The sequence below is a fragment of the Lacerta agilis genome, chromosome 6, assembly GCF_009819535.1.
Source record: "Lacerta agilis isolate rLacAgi1 chromosome 6, rLacAgi1.pri, whole genome shotgun sequence".
In the NCBI taxonomy this organism is placed as follows: Eukaryota; Metazoa; Chordata; class Lepidosauria; order Squamata; family Lacertidae; genus Lacerta; species Lacerta agilis.
The window spans coordinates 76,366,834-76,383,982 of NC_046317.1; the positions used below are offsets into that span (position 1 = coordinate 76,366,834).

The 17,149-nt window shown below is 45.2% G+C and overlaps 1 protein-coding gene across 1 annotated transcript in view; it reads right to left on the reverse strand.

The window, feature by feature from the left end:
* Positions 1-6,793, reverse strand: part of KCNB1 (potassium voltage-gated channel subfamily B member 1) — a 186,344-nt gene extending 179,551 nt beyond the window's left edge. The window contains 2 exon segments of the mRNA XM_033153516.1: positions 2,954-3,618; positions 6,647-6,793. Of these exon segments, the coding sequence (XP_033009407.1) occupies positions 2,954-3,520 (567 nt within the window). The 5' untranslated portion in view covers positions 3,521-3,618; positions 6,647-6,793.
* Positions 6,794-17,149: the final 10,356 nt, after the last annotated feature.

Below are 17,149 nucleotides of genomic sequence, written 5' to 3' on the forward strand. Positions count from 1 at the left end.
TAAAAAGGCAGCCTGGATCCGTCTGTTGTGAGAAATAAAAGCGACAATTGGTTCTTTTGTTTTTTTTGAAAGCCACACAACATCCCTTTTCCTGACACACTGCATCAGATGTCCCTCAATCCTTGAAACGCCTTCCCAGAACTTTAAATGAACTATCAGTTTCTTTTACGATCACCAGGCTGTGCTCATGCAGAAACATCTAATCCAGGTTTTTTGAAAACGAAGTGTAAAGTCTGCTTGCTAGAATGTGCAATTTGCATATCACAGTGTATTCTGAGACCATCCCACTGACTAGAAAAATGGCAACTGCTGCCATGCCTATTTGTTTGATGGCCGTGGTTTTCAAAGATGCTGCCTTCAGAAAATACTACCTGTTGAGGTGCCCCGTAGTGTACGCAATTAAGTTCTGCATCTCGCAGAAGATTTGGGGAGGTGTTTTGCTCCCTTCATCCAAGACACTCAAGGCTTTGGGGATGTCACCACTGCCACATCTCAGCTGAGCACACAGTTGACAACATTCCTCTCTTGCTGCACCATACAAAGGAAGGTTGATAACCATCAGCCAGCTGCTACTCCAGGAAGCTTGGGGAACGGATGTAGCTCAGTGGTGGAACCTACAGAAGGTCCATGAGTCCAGCATCTCCATGGAGGGCTGTGGAAGGCCCTTGCCTGAAATCCGGCAAATACTGAGCTAGATGGACCAACAGTCTGACACAGTAGGAGGCAGTTTCCTATGTTCTAACCTTTACTGATCTTCTCACTGAGAAACTCTTGGTAAATTTCCCAGGAGCCTCAGGATTCCACAGAACTCAGCTTGAAAACCACTGCTTTACTATGAGACCCGCATGGTTTCTTAACAGCTGACCAGCTGAGGTTTTCGAATTTAATGCTACACATTGCTAATGTGATAGCCTTCACATTTGCACCCAGTTTCCTTGTGGTTATGCTGGTGTTTGTTTGTTTGTTTGTTTGTTTGTTTATTGCATTTGTAACCCACCTTTTTTTTCTCCAAGGAGCTCAAGGTGGTATATACATGGATCTCCCCCTCTTCAGTCAATCCTTACAACAACCCTGTGCTGAAAGGCAGCAACTGGCCCAAGGTCACCCTGAACCCTGGTCTCCCAGGTCCTAGTCTGACACTCTTACAGCAACACCACACTGGCAGCTTCAAGGTCATAAACTGGTGATGGTGACTTTTGGAGCCTTAATCTTTCCAAGGTGTATCTCACCCACCTACCCCTCGAACAAAAAATTGCTGAGCCTGAAGTATCGTTTTTCACATTATATTTTCTAGATGGTACAAGTATGAAATACTGCATGGGTAGCAATAGGAGATTTAAATCAATACTTTTCTTTAAATACACAAGGGTATGAAAGGGTTAGGTCACTACTTTGGAGTGCTTTAAAAGGGAAAGGGATTGATACAACCATGCACCCTTCACAAGTGATGTGGTGTGTGTATTTATCATGTTTTGATTAGCAAAGCCTAAGGCAGCAGCGTTGCAAGCTCCTCACCCATCTGTTAGGTAGCCAGGTTAGAGCAAGTTTCACCTGAAGTTACCTTTTGCTGTTGGGTCTGTATTCCCCATTGCTGACCCATTCTGACTGGCAGAAGATCTCCAGGGTCTTCAACCAGAATTATTTCATCACATTGATGCCTGAGATCCTTTGAACTGAAAATGCCAATGAATGAACCTGGAACCTTCTGCATGCAAATGTGGACTCTTATCACTAGGCCAAGAACCTTCTCCCCTGACTCTTCTACCCTCTTTTCATGACTTCCTGTCATTCAGTTCTTGACTGAAAGACAAGTCAGAACATCATCCACATCTATCAGGTGGCTTGGTGTTTGCACACACACACACACACACAAGCCCCTGCAGAAACACACAAAAGCCATCCTCCCCCTCCCCCCAAATTGGGGCATTTAACAGTCATCAGAACAGTCTCAGAACTAAGTGGCAGATTGAGACTAACAGAGTGGGAGCTTCTAACTTTCTATACCTAATTATGGAATCCCACCAGACCCCATGCAGATACTGTGTTTCTTCTTCTTCTTTAAACAAAGTCAGTCCTCTGGATTCACAAGAAAAAACAGTTTTCAGATCTCCCAAAAGTGTCCGAGACTAGAAATGAAAATAAATGGTGGTGGTCCAGGAGTGGGGGATATCAACATAACTGCTAGAACACTGCAACCAGAAAATGGAGCAGCTGGAACAAACATTAGGAAGCCATCACTGTCCATGGGTAGGGAGGGGAATAGGAGGAGTAGCACACTTGTTGAATTTAAACATAGAACTTAAGAAACTATAGTCTGCATAGTGTGAATGGTATATCAATATAGTGAACTTAGCTGCTACCAAACCAACAATTCAATTGACATGGGTAATATTTTCACAGTATATACCAGTGGAAGGAAAACAAACCTTTAGGTAATGAATTGAAATATGCTATATTGCAATCACACCAAAATCCATCCTTTTTCAGATACTAACACCAAACACTCTTCAGGAGATTTGGCAAAGCTCCAATGCAACCATTCATGATTTATGAATATATTACATATCTGGCTTTGGCTACGTGAAGTGTTTACATAATCTGTCTATGGCCCTTTTAAACTTTCCATTAAGTGCTTTGGTCCCTGACAGAAAGTCCTCTACTGTTGTGTCAGTAAAAATGCAGGAAGTGCAGAATGACAGGTCAATCTGTGTCTCTGTCCCCAAATCCTCTTTCTTAAAAACAACACCGAATCATAACTCCGTAATATGAAAGTACAGAAAAGAAAAGAATAAAATGGCACACTGGATTGTGGCAATCCCTTCTGATGCTGCGGGCAGTACAGCCAGGATACTACAATAAAACACTCAAAGCCCAGTATTCCCCAGCCGTTACTCTGATCAATAGGTACATGCTGTCTCTGCAAGAGATAAAGTATGTGTAGCTTAGACGTTACCTTGGCTGCTACAGAAGAATTGGGCTTCTCCAGAAGGTCCCAGAGCTTTTTCCTCTTCTCAGCGCAGCAGGTGTTATCAAATTCCTCTCCTTCCCTATCTCGCATTGTTTCTGCTTCCCTCTTGAGCTCCTCGTTCATCTGCTCCTTCTTCTGGTGGTACCTTGCCTGGCAACAGGACTCCAGATAGATCTCGTCAATCCCCCAATAGTCCAGTTCTTGGCTGAAGGACAAGGCACACATTTCCTCCATCATGTGCAGCTTGCCAGTGCGGTAAAAGTTCAAGATAGAAGTAAATGCCCCTGGGTGCCTATCAAAGAAATATTCGTTCTCTTCCAAGTTGTAGTCATCACATATATCCATAAGGGATTCATGGGTGTTGCAGTCTCTGAGCTTACCCAACCTTGTCCGTGGCAACCTGTCCAGTGTTCTCCATAAAACCTCATGGGCCAAGCCACCTACATTAAGCTTGACCCTTCTGGAGCAGGCCTTGCTCCTGACAATCTCCATGGGATCGGGAGGCAAAGAGGTAGTCGATCGAGATCCATGCTTATTCATCCCCGCAGGCATTGCTTGTCTCAGGAAGGCTGGAACAGGCTGATGAAAGCTTCCAGGGCACTCACACTTCTCAGCAGGACCTCTTCAACTGCCCTCCTTCTCCTCCATGCCTGCAAGAGAAAAAAAATCCACAGAGCTACTGGCGACTTCTGGGGATTAAATGAGAGCCTCTTCCTTTGTTTGTGGGCTGCCTGCTTGATCAATTAATCAGGCAGCTGTACAAACAGCTCCGTTAGTCTGCTTGAAGGAGCAGCGGGGACAGAAGGCTGGCTGCAGAGCGCAGGTCGCTGTTCAGTTTAATGGTGCTGAAACTGAACAGAGAGTCTTAAGAGTGGTGAGCTGGGGGAAGGGTGCAGGGAGGCGACCAGGCTAGCTTTTTTTTTTTTTTTTTTTTGCCACTGGCCCAGCAAGACTTTAAGAGCAGCCTTTGCCTGATCTATACATGGCAAGAACTCATTGCAATGGAAGGGAACCATGTGCGCTGTCCACACCCCAGGTGCTGAAATAAATTTCCTAACACATGTTTTCCAGCCTCTGGGAAAATACCAGTGCCATGTCACAGAATCACAGAATTGTAGAGTTGGCAGGGATCGTGAGGCCCATTTAGTCCCACATCCTGAAGTGCAGGAATCTTCCAACCAGCATGGGGTTTGAACCCGTAATCCTGAGATTTAGGGTATCATGCTCTACCAACTGAGCTATCGCAGTGTTTGTGTTTGGGGCAGTGGTGCTGTCAGGGCAGGATGCTGGGACAAGTCCCCACTCAGCAAGAGAGAGAGAGAGAGAGAGAGAGAGAGAGCATGTGGGCCCCTATGTGGCTCACAGGCAGCTTACCATGTTTTTGAAGTTGCCACCTAAAGAGTCTCCCACCCCCATATGTCCATTGAGTCGGGAGTGTAAAATTACCAAACTCCCCCACTGGTTTGTAGTGGGATCTACCCACCCTCCTTTTCTTCTGAACCTTTACTTAGATTTGTGGACTCCCCCCCCCCCAAAAAAAAATAACCTGATGCATTGAAGCATTTGCGTATGTGTTACATTGAACAATCAAGCAAAAGCTGAAATACTTGGTTACTTAAGAAAAGACACCTGCATGTTTTGGTTTAAAGGCAATGTACAGTACATAACAGTTTGTCACTATAAGCCCAGTCTGTCCCTCACCCTTTCGTTCCTTCCCCACTCTCTCTCACACACAAACACACAAATAGATGTCCCAGCTTGATTCTAGGCACAATGAGAATTTTGATGTCCCTAAGAAAAGGACTAGTTTGTACAACCATAACAGGTTTTGGATTTTGGAAATGGAGTAGGTGGGAAGTCTGATGTACAGAGTCATCCCCTACCCAAGCTACAGCCACTGGTGTTCATTTGAGTCCCACTGTTTCAACTGGTAAGGCTAATTGAGACATCCAAACACCTTTACCTAGAGAAGTGGGTGAACCCCAGAGACATAAATGGGAAAACTAGGTACACACCCACCAAGAGGCATATTTCGTGATCCAAGCATGAACCCATCATACAAATGCTACATACAATGTTGTACACAAGGGGGGGCATTAAAAGTCACTATAATTCTGCAAGAAACTCTACACATCAAATTGTCATGTGCCTTTTTATACTCCCTCCCCAAATCATACATACACGAAGGCTGGGATACTGTATTTAGGAACCCCATGCTTTGAAGTTAGTTCAACCAATAGCACTTCCTTCCAGGTTAATGAGTTTTAAGACTGGAAAAGTAGCATGCAATTTTTATCTACTGGTTTTCATTTTTTATTCTACATGCTCTTTAAGGGGCATTTCTCAGTTTTCTTTCTTCTGCCAAAGAGCTGAACTATGAACTTTAAAAGAGAATCATGGAGGGTGTCCCCCCCATTATTATTTTTAGCTATTTGGAGAAACAGAAATGCTTCCAATCTAGTCTCCTCACATGTGCTTCTAATCTGTCCCATTATAAATTTAACTCAAAGACATCAGAGGCACAGGCCAACACTAATAGTTTACACAGCAACACCTGATCACACACCGCTCTACATGCAGAAAGTCTAGCATGGAGCAAAGTCGAATGACATTCACTGTCTGATAGTCCTGTTCACATTGGGTATGGGTGAAACAAGCCATATCTATGGCTAATACTCTCTCCTCTCTCTAGTAAGCTCTGGAAAGGCAGTTATGTCAGAGACTAATCTTTTGTAAATCACCACTTACAAAGGGTGGTCTGTGAATGGGTTAGTGGGCTTGCAATGGCCCCATGCTAGAACAGATTACATCAGTGGGGGGGTGTATTGTGGTGGGGGAGGGAACAAAAAAAAATAAACTCTCACCTTATGAAGGTCTCTAGTGGAAGGAGTGAATAGGGGAGCGGCACACCTATTTTAATTCATTTAAGTAAGATACTTGGGGAAGCAAAGTCTGTGGAGCTAAAGTTGGCTACATCTGTTGGTGAGTTTAGGAAATTGGGGGCATTAAGCTCAATTATTTGAAATAAGGTACTGGGAGAAAGACTGGCACAGTTCTTCCATTTAAGTCTACAAGAAAGAGAGACTACACCAAGGACTGTGTACGTCGTTGATGGATATGGTGTGGAGAAAGAGAACCCGAGTTTATAACCCGAGTGGGAACAATCATCACATTTATTTCCAGCTCTTTAAAAAAAGAATAAAAAAAGAATGTGGGGTTTCTATGGGAGGGAGTGTTAAAGAATTTCCATCTCCTCCATTTATTTCCCCCTCTACCCAGCGATAACTAATAGGAGTCGTCATAACAACAGCCTTTAAAAAAGAGAATAATAAGCAGCCAGTAGAAAGAGCTAGCAACACTGTTGCTTATACAAGATGGGAGAAATCCGGGTGAAGAAGAAGAGGAGGAAGAACGGTTCCTTCTCTTTCCCCACGCCTGACTACAATCCTACAAGGGATTCATGGAAGGTGGGGAATCAGATCCCTCCTCCCCCACCGACGGGGACCCAACCCTCGATTTGAGGAGCAGGACCCTCGGGCAGCACCCCAGCCCAGCCTGCGCATCCACACACAGGAGCTGCTGCCCCGGGCAGATGCGATCCTCTAGCTCCCAAATCCGTCTGGGGTTTGCGCCCTTCCCCCCCCTCTCGCCTCCCCATCCCCCAGTTCCTCCACTCACTTCTCTTGCCACGATCCCGGAGAAAGGAGGCGCCGTGGGGTTCCGGGGGGCGGCGAGGGCATCGGTCGGCCAGCTCGCTCGCTCGCTCGCTACATCCTGCTCTGGGCTAGCTCAGCAGGCAGGCAAGCGTCGCGGGCATCCTCGGCGGCGGCGAGAAGTGGGGTGGGGGGCAGGGAAAAAAGAAAAGCCCACCGGGGACGAAATCCCAGGATAAGCCCTTCAGCAGCTGGGTGGGGAGAGCGAAGGCAGCAGCTCCCCAGCCCCACGCCGGGCCAAGGCGTCTCCGCGGGTCTCGAAAGTCGCCCCCCGTTGCAACAAGCGTCTCGCAGGCCCTCGCGCCGATCCGGCTGCGCTTCTCGCCCAAGCCCCACCTTCAGCTCCGCAGACGCCGCGCGCGGGGCCCGGGCCCAGCGGGGAGGAAGCGCCCGCTGCTCACAATCAGGGAGCGCGGGCCTCTCTCCTTGCCTCCTTCTTCTCGCCTTTCCTTCTTTCTCCCTTTCGCTTCTTGTTAACGGAGATCAACAAGTCCAGCCTGAGCCTCCAGCTTCGCCCTGCTGCGATTCTGGTTGCGCGGAGTTTGGCTCGAGCGGATTAGAAGTTGGAGGAGAAGGGAGAGCGAGGAGAGGGGAAGGAGCGAGCTCCATCTAGAGGCCGGCATTGCAGAGCAGAGGCGACGCAAGGAAGGAATGTGGCCCCAGAATGGCTAAAAAGAAAGGGCTGACAGACTTCCAGACTCCCAACCTTCTAGGTTTTTAAGCAGAGGTTGGATGGTCATCTGTCATGTATCATCTAGTTGAGATTCCTGCATTGCAGAGGGTTGAGACTAGATGACCCTGGGGTCCCTTTCAACTCTATCATTCTATGATTAATATAAGCTCAGCAAATGGAATAAAAAATATATAAAATAAAAAAAATCCTTCCAGTAGCACCTTAGAGACCAACTAAGTTTGTTCTTGGTATGAGCTTTCGTGTGCACGCACACTTCTTCAGATGGAATCCAGTTAGTTTTGCCACGGACTGATGGTATCAGCTTGTGGTAACATGGAGGCTGGGTTTTTCACTGGTAGCACCTGTATTGTGTTGTAATAAGAAAAAAAGGCCCATCATCATTGGCATTCACCCGGCTCCTCAATACACACCTATTTGGGCAAACATTTTAATAGGACTCTTTTACTGTAAATTTTAATTATGAGCGGGTTTTAATGTTTCGATGGAATGGATTTTGTTTAGGCATGGATTTTATAACTGATTTTATACTTATAAACCACTTAGTGACCATTTTGTCATGTAAGCAGCATACAAATTAATACTACATCTCCCCCCTCCAGGCTGATGATGAGTTCTGATGAGCTCAAAAGCTTGCATATTTATTTGTGTATTTTCCTTTGGGATCATGTGTGTGCGTGCGTGCGTGCGTGCATGCATGGGCATTCTCTCTCTCTCTCTCCCCCCCCCCCTCTCTCACAGAGACCAACATTCATAATGTATATGATCCTTATGTGGCCAAACTGGTACCATCCATCCATGCCAAAGAGGGTAGGTATCAGCAGGATTGTGGGAGGGGAAACCCCAAGGTAAACAGAAGTGCAAAAGGGGGGAACTAAAGAGAGGAACCCCAAGGACTGAGCATGCTCAGGGTTCAAGGAATGCTGACTCACTGTTGGAGGGTGGCATGCAAACACCCACCTGGCAATGGGAGAGATGGAAGGAAGTGTTCTGAAAGAGTACATGGCTGCTGCAACAGGAACACTCAACTGTGTACCATTTTTATTGTCGGCCTCACCATCCAATTTCCTTTGATTTCTTCTCTAATGAACCAATAAACCTACCTGCAATTTTAATCTCACTTAAATGACTCTATTCTGGAGAGCAAAGTGCTTGGGTGCCTTTTGAATGAAAACTGTTAAAATGCCCTGTATTTTGCTGTGAATCGTCCCTGCTTCAATCACACATTTTATGCCATTCCATTATTTCCTAACGGCTGGTGGGAAAGGGGAGTATTATGTGATATTTTCCACTGTTGACAGATTTATAGGTGCCGGAATCCATATGAGAGGCAGCTTTTGCAAGAACCATTCTTCAATCAGTTCCCCTCATTTCAATCAGTTTCCCCCCATCTGTAAATGGAATGAAAAAGCTACATCAATTGGAATTGAATTCGCTTTTTAAACACCTCTCGTGCTTGATACCACATTGACAGCATTCATTCATGACGACACAAAAACAAGGCATTTTCTAGGATCCTTGTCACAAGCAGCTTTGCATGACAAGTTGGCTCACAGTTTGGGAGTGAACCCATTTCGGAAGAGCGAATTTTGCTCCTAACGAAGGCTTTGGCCAGAAGCGTTCCTGCCTAGCTTAGCCTGAAGTATCAGTTGTGCCCAGCAATAACTGGTGGCCACTGAGATTGGTAGGGCAGCAGTCACGGAGCCCAACACGAGGTGGCGCTAGAACCAGTGACAGACAGAGCCAATCAAGTCTAGTTTTGTCCTCCTCCCTGTTGAGTTCTACAAGGACAACACTGAGACTAAGGATTGTCCACACTTACCTTTCCTCTGCCTGCTTCCTCTCCTTCCACTTAGATCAGCTAGACAGGCCTTTTGCATATCCTGCCTCAACTGAGAGGGTGTTCATCACTGTGACCTTCAGAATGAGGAACTGCCTCCCTCAGGAAACCCATCTGGATCCTGCCCTGTTTGCACTCCTCTGCCCAATAAATTTACATTAGGATTTTAAGACCTAGGGTTGCTGCTGTAGAAATTATCTCAAATTAGGCAGTATTTTCACTGGAAATACCAGTTGTCGTTACTGTTAATGACATTTGTATTCCATCCTTCTTCATAGGAAGGTTAGCTCACATTAGCTCACATTAGCTTCATAATAACCCTGTGAGGTAGATTTGGCTGAAAGAGAATCTCCGGCTCATGGTCGCACCCCAACAGTCAATTCTCTCTGCCCTCAGGCTGCAAACACACCATACATTTAAAGCTCATGACTCCCACCCCAAAGAATCCTGGGAAATGTAGTTTACCCTTCACAGAACTACAATTCCCAGCACCCTTAACAAAGAGCAGGGTTCTTTGGGGGGAAAGTCTCATGCTTTAAATGTATGGTAGGAATGCAGCCTCTTTTCCTCTCAACATACAGGCCATTAAGGAATGAAAAAAAGTGTTTCAATCTAATTCATTCGAAAAAGCTTTCTATTGGTTTTGTTGCCCTTTCTAAATCAATGTCAGGATCTCTTTGGCCTGTGTGGAGAACCAGCAAAGAAGCCCAGCTGAGTATTACAAACAGGAGGGTGGAGGTAAGAGAAGTTCTAATTGGAGTTGCCTTTATTAATGTTTCAGCATTTGCAGCATCATTCACACAACCTCATTGTGGTTTCGTTTCCTTGGAAAAGCTGAGAGAGGCCCCTTGTACTTAGTGTCACTGATGATGATGAATCTAAAGCAGTAATGGCTTGTAAGTGTTGTGGAACACCAACAGAGTCAGCTCTGTGTGCAAATCTGCCCCTCCCTGCCTCTGCTTTTGTTGTGGTGAGGATATTGGAGCTTGCAAAGTATATGAATTCTTGGAAAGAGCAAGACATTTAAAACCGTTTGATCTGCAGCAAGGACAGGGGAACTTTTCAGGCTGGGGGCCAGATTCCCTTCTGTTCAACCTTCTGAGGGGGCCACATGGCACTAGGGAGTGGGGCTGGGGACAGGGAGGCCCACCCTACTTTGCCGCCTAAGGCAAAGCTGGAAGGTACCACCAACCCTCCTGGCAATGACAGACTTCATAGGTGTATCCGCATCTACAGCTACTGGGTTGACAACCGCAGTGTAGACCAAGTCCACGTTTCAATTCTTTGAAGCGAACAATAGGTGACAGTGGCAGATAATTTAATTCACTTAGTAACCTGCTTTAAACAAGGTCAGATTATTTGCCCATCTAGCAGTGAGGAACCTCCAGTCTGTGGGCTAAATTAGGCTCATGAAGTCAGGTTTGAAGCAAGTAAAGATTGCATGGAGAGTTTGCAGGTACCGTGGTACCTCGGGTTAAGTACACTTCAGGTCAAGAACTCCTCTTAAGAACAGAAATCATGCTCTGTCGGCACAGCGGCAGGAGGAGGTCCCATTAGCTAAAGTGGTGCTTCAGGTTAAGAACGGACCTCTGGAACGAATTAAGTACTTAACCCGAGGTGCCACTGTACTGCCATTCAGTTGATGGTGGCTTCTGCATAGCCCTGCACAACACTTTGTGAGCACCAACAATCAGCTGATTGCTGGAGATTGCCAAGTGTAGCACATGGAGCTATCAAGCATTGACAATCAGCTGACTGCATAGATTATAGCCCCCAATTAGTCTACCCCCACAGTGGCTCTCTAATGTCTTAGGCTGGGCCTCCTTCCTTCTAACTGATCCTTCTAACTGAAGATGCCAACAATTTAACCTTCGGCTTTCTGCATGCAAAGCATGGGCTCAGCAACTGAGTTATGGCCCTTCACCTTCAAAAAGTTGTTTGTTCCTAATAGTTACCTAGAAAATATATTGACCACAAGGGAGTTACAGATTACAGGACTCAAGGTATCTTGATTGCCATGGATATTGTGCTAACTAGGTCCTGAGGTTAATGACTAGACTTTTAAGGACTTCACAGTGAACACTGCTGTGCTGTAAATCACACCTAGAGTGTGATTCTTTTGGACTAGCTCTGCCCTGCTCTGAAATGCGAGGAAAGAGCTGAGTTTCTACTCTCCAATTTTCATAGCATTTGCCCTCCCTTCTGCATTTCTCAGTCACTAACAGTACAGAACTTGTGGTTCAGGGAGTTTAATGCCGAGTGCTGAAAAGTAATAAATGCAAACTGTAACTCTAAGTAAATATTTAATGATGTTGGCAGCACTACCTTATGGACAAAGCTGCAAAAATTACCCAGAGGCATGCCTGCATGGGAAGAGGAACTTTGCAGAGGCATTTTTTTGGTAACTGGATACATTAAGTACCAGACCACAGACCTCCAAATGGCTATAGACCCCATTTTTTTGCATGGTCTGATTATTAAGACGGAAAGACCTCCGATGGATGCTGCTCTGTGTCAAATGAAAGGCTTTCATTAAGAAGCATTTCTCTCTTTGGGGAAGTTGGACTTTGCATAAGGCAAGCTTCTTCTGAGCATACCCAATGCCTCCAAAATGGAAAGTCATTGCCAGTATCGTAATGCTGTTGTACACATCTATTGTGCAACCACGCTTGGAATACTGTGTACAGTTCTTATCTCCACACTTGAATGTGGAGATCATAGAGATGAAAAAAAGTTCAGAAGAGGGCAACCTAAGTGATCAAAGGGGTGGGGCAACTCCTCTATGAGGGCTATTTAAATTTAGAAACAATTTAAGTAATGGGGATATGATAGAGGTATATACAATTATGCATGTAGCTCATAATACCAGAACTCATGGACATCCATTGAAGCAGATTCCGGTTAAAAGCAGGTCCTTCTTCACACAGTATGTAAATTAGATTATTGGATTTGCCCCCACAAGATGACCGGGATGCAATGTTAAATTAGATGAACTTGAGTGCCATTGACAGTGGTAGGGCAATTTAATCTTGCCAATGACAAACCTAGACAGCATCTTAAAAAGCAGAGACATCACCTTGCCGACAAAGGTCTGTATAGTTAAAGCTATGGTTTTTCCAGTAGTGATGTATGGAAGTGAGAGCTGGACCATAAAGAAGGCTGATTGCTGAAGAATTGATGCTTTTGAATCATGGTGCTGGAGGAGACTCTTGAGAATCCCATGGACTGCAAGAAGATCAAACCTATTCATTCTTAAGGAAATCAGCCCTGAGTGCTCACTGGAAGGACATATCCTGAAGCTGAGGCTCCAATACTTTGGCCACCTCATGAGAAGAGAAGACTCCATGGAAAAGACCCTGGTGTTGGGAAAGATGGAGGGCACAAGGAGAAAGGGACGACAGAGGACGAGATGGTTGGACAGTGTTCTCGAAGTTACCAACATGAGTCTGACCAAACTGTGGGAGGCAGTGGAAGACAGGAGTGCCTGGCGTGCTCTGGTCCATTGGGTCACGAAGAGTTGGATACGACTAAACGACTAAACAACAACAAAGTCCCATTGGTTTCAATGGGCACTGACTTCTACTAAAGCTTTCTTTGGGCATGAGCCCAATGTGCAACTAAACACAAGAGAGGGGGTGATGGGGATGAACCTGATCGCTCCAACCACCTCCTGCTCCCATTTTCATCACCTTCTAACCTGGGAAAGTTGCTCATCTGCTGTGGAGAGCCTTTTGACCCTGTGGAGATTCCCTGTATATTTTGGATCCCTGATTTTCCAAGAGGCTCCCCGGTGTCACCTCTCATGGGTTGTCAGATGACAACAATGAGGATGGACAGGGGTAGAGCAACTGCGCTCATCCCTGCTCTCCTACCATTGGGATTGTGTACCCCAAAAAAGGCTTAACTCGCAGTATAATCCAGCAGAAGCTGGGAGTGGTAGGGTAGAAAGCAGGGAAACCCAACGGTAGAGCCAATGAAAAGGCAGAGCCAACTCATTCTAATTTTGTACCCAACCTCCACTCTGCTGAGTTCTACAAGGGCAACATTCCAACTAAGGATGAGGAAGATCTCTCTCTTTGCTGACTGTAAATAAGTAGGTTGCAGATGAGGGATGGCTGAGGTTTGTGGGGCAGTGTCCCATCTGCCCTAATGGACCTGCCTCCACTGTTGCAATCCTGCAATGTCTACTCAGCTATAAGGTCTACTTAGGCTACACATTTAAAGCACCATGATGGCACTTTAAACAATCATGGTTTCCCCAGAGAATTCTGGGAGCTGTAGTTTGTTAAGGGTGCTGAGAATTGTTAGGAGGCCTCTATTCCTCTCACAGAACTACAATTGCCAGAGTTCCCCATGTAAAGGGATTGATTATTAAACCACCCTGGGAATTGTAGCTCTGGTAGGGGGATAGCGAGGGCACAAGGAGAAGGGGACGACAGAGGATGAGATGGTTGGACAGTGTTCTCGAAGCGACTGGCAAGAGTTTGGCCAAACTGCGGGAGGCAGTGGAGGATAGGGGTGCCTGGCGTGCTCTGGTCCATGGGGTCATGAAGAGTCGGACATGACTGAATGAGTGAGCAACAGGGTGATAGCGATCTAACAACTCTCAGCACCGGGGGGAAAACAACCCATAGCATCCAGAATTCTTTGTGGGAAAACATGACTGTTTAAAATAGTATCATATTGCTTTAAATGTATAGCGTGTTTGTGGCCTAAATTCAATTAGACTTTCTCCCAGGTAAGTGTGCATATTAGGGTTGGAGCCTTTCTTTCTGCACCTATATTTAATATCATTTTATTTCAAGGGCTGGCATAGGAGAAACTGGTCTTGAAATTTCTTGATTTGGTTGTCACTGCAACCTTCAACAGCACAGAGGTGATTTTTCTTACCAGCACATCAAAATGGGTATTTGTTAAAAGGTCTTAATTGGCTAAGCACATCTGTTCACCTCTCTTGCACCTGTGCCTGCACCTGTCTTGGTATCTTAAAACACAGACATTGTCATTTACTTTCCGCATGCAAAGGAAGGAATTTGTTCACAGAGTGACTTAGAAAGAAAATAATTTGTTCACAGAGTGACTTAGAAAACTGAAGCCTGACAGATGTAACCCAACCGAGAATGAGGTCTGCAACAGAGGCAGGCATCCTTTTGGGGTCCAAGCTTCAAAAGAGTGCCATCATTTATTTATGATTTTGCTTGTTATTCAAAGTATAAGATTTTTTTTATTCCCCTGCTAAGATGGGTAGTGAAAAATACTAATTAATTTCAGGGAATAACATATGTTGTTGTTTTTTTTTTAAAAAAAACCATTCTGAGCCATCATAGCCATAACATAATGAGCTATTGGCTAATTTTTCTTTCTCAAGGTAACTTGGATAAATTCTACAGAACCTCCCACACACTTCACATTTTCCTTTGACCCAACACTGACAGAGTGTGGCTTGTTGTCTCCCTCTCTCATGTGGTTGAGGAACCTGTGGGGCTCTGGAGGTTGTTGAACTCCAATTCCCATCAGCCCCAGCCAACATGATCTGTGGACAGGGATGATGGGAGATGGGAGTCTGAGAACCACGGGTTTCCCATCCTGCTCTTCTTGCCAAGTTGGACTGTGATCCTATATACAATTCAGCAGGAGAAAACCCAGTTGAATTCAGTTTACTTCTTAGTAAACATGTGTAGGATTGCACTGTTAAGTAACAGTGAGTCATAACCCTTTCTGGGGCTTCTCTATTCTCCACAAAATACACAGAATGCACCCACACCATACATTTGAAGTTACAGGTGGGTAGCCGTGTTGGTCTGCCATAGTCGAAACAAAATAGAAAATTCTTTTCAGTAGCACCTTAGAGACCAACTGTGTCTCTAAGGTGCTACTGAAAAGAATTTTCTATTTTGTTTCATACATTTGAAGTACATGGGTTCCTGCAAAGAATTCTGGGAACTGAAATTTGCTAAGGGTGCTGGGAATTGTAGCTCTGTGAGGGGTAAACGACAGCTCCCAGGCTTCCTTGGGGAAAGTCATGTAATTTAGAAATATGGCACAGATGTGCCAATTCTCTGCCTTTTCGCTATTTCCTTGAATATTAGAGAGCCCCATAAAGTACCCAGCCACCTGGCAGTAACTGCAGAACAGACATTTTAGGGAAGGACTGGCGATCTTATTTCCCCTTCTGTGTTTTCAGCCCCTCTCCCCCCATATTGCATCTTCTACTTTATTTACGGTGTGTGTGCAATGATGTTGGGGAGAGTTCCTCCAAATAGCAGGCCTTACCTTAGGAAAGATGAGGCAGTGTGTCTTGGGTTCCAGGTGTGTGTGTGTGCATACACACCATTAGAGGGCAGCAAACAGTTAGTTAACGGTATTTCTTAAGTTTTGTTTTGACAGCTGCATCCCACCCTGAGCTTGGAGTGGTGGACCTGAATATGAGCCACCCCACAAATACTCTGTGTGGTAACAAGACTGAACTATAACCACCCAATTTAAATACACGCACCACTTTTTTCATTAAAAAGGATAGGGTTTGCTTTCTGTTCTGTATTCACGAACTAATTCTCATGTACAAAAGGTGTCAGTTAGCTGTTCAGATTTACAAACACAGGGCTGGATCCTAATGATTTCTGTATCAAACTGTAGCTTGGTCTAGTCACGCTGTTTACAAGGAAGGAGACTGCCAAAATATCTCTGCTTTCTCCAGCCTGGTGCCCTCCAGATGTTTCGGAGTCCCAGACTACAACTCCCATCATCCCCACACAACCCACTGGTGGAAGTTGTAACCCCAAGGATCTGAAAGGCACCAGGTCGGAGAAAGCTGAACTAACAATGCAGGAATCTCAACATACGGTTCCCCATCCAATTTGAAAACATACCAGACCCAGCTTAGCTTTGCAATGTGCCAGTAGTTTTATTGCTGCACCACCAGAAGGAAGCCCATAGGTTCCCCATCCTTGTTTTATATATTAGGTTTTCCTTGGCCAGCCTGATGTTGCTGAACTACAACTCCCAGCATCCTAAGCCATGCTTAATGGGGCTGGTGGGAGTTGTGGTCCAGCAACATCTGGAAGGCCAGAGGTTGCTGATGTTAAGTTGTGGGTGGACACAGCAGACGACACAGTGATTTCCAAACAGCTCTTGTTTATTCTCAGGCTGGAACAGAAGTGAGCTGAAGGGCTCAGCAACCTGCTTATATAGAACTCAGCTACAAAGCAACAGTAACAACTTTCTGTAGTTACCCAATCCCTGAACGTCAGTTTACAATCCTTCATTTGCATATGCGGACCTGAGTGAAAACTGCAGCAGAATAAACTATATACACACACCCCTAGTGGCCTAGAGTGAGAACTTCAATACATAACAGCTGACATGTGTTTTACAGCAAGTGAGATTGTGAATACAGGCTGGTTAAGCTCCAAGATGGGCGTGAAACACCATAACTTGCTTATCTGCATCTCTTAAAGCAACAGACAGGAGCTCTGGGCACCGTTCCCCCATCTTGAGTGCCATCACTTACATCAGCAAGATCTGACTATCCTGGAGATTAAGCTTCACCACGAACCTCTTCCTCCTGACATGATTTAAACATCCCACTTACTTAATGCAGAAATTTACAGATCTGTTAAATTGCTATTTGCAGTTGTAATTTAAAGGTTCACTGCTACAGCTATTAGAAACCAGAAGTCTTGGCTTTTCATGCAGATTCAAAGCTATGATTACAGGGGCACAGAGGGCATTTGCTAATGTGCCCATTCCCAGAATAACTATAAAACATGTGAATTGGGCTGAGACCTGTAATGAGGACAAATAAATTCTACGGGAGGGGGGTAATAATCTAGTTCAGTGCCCTTTATTTCAATGTTGAGGCTGTGAGTGCCATAGCTTATATAGCTAAATTGGCACCAGACACACAAAAGTGGGACATATCAGCAAGCATACGGGAA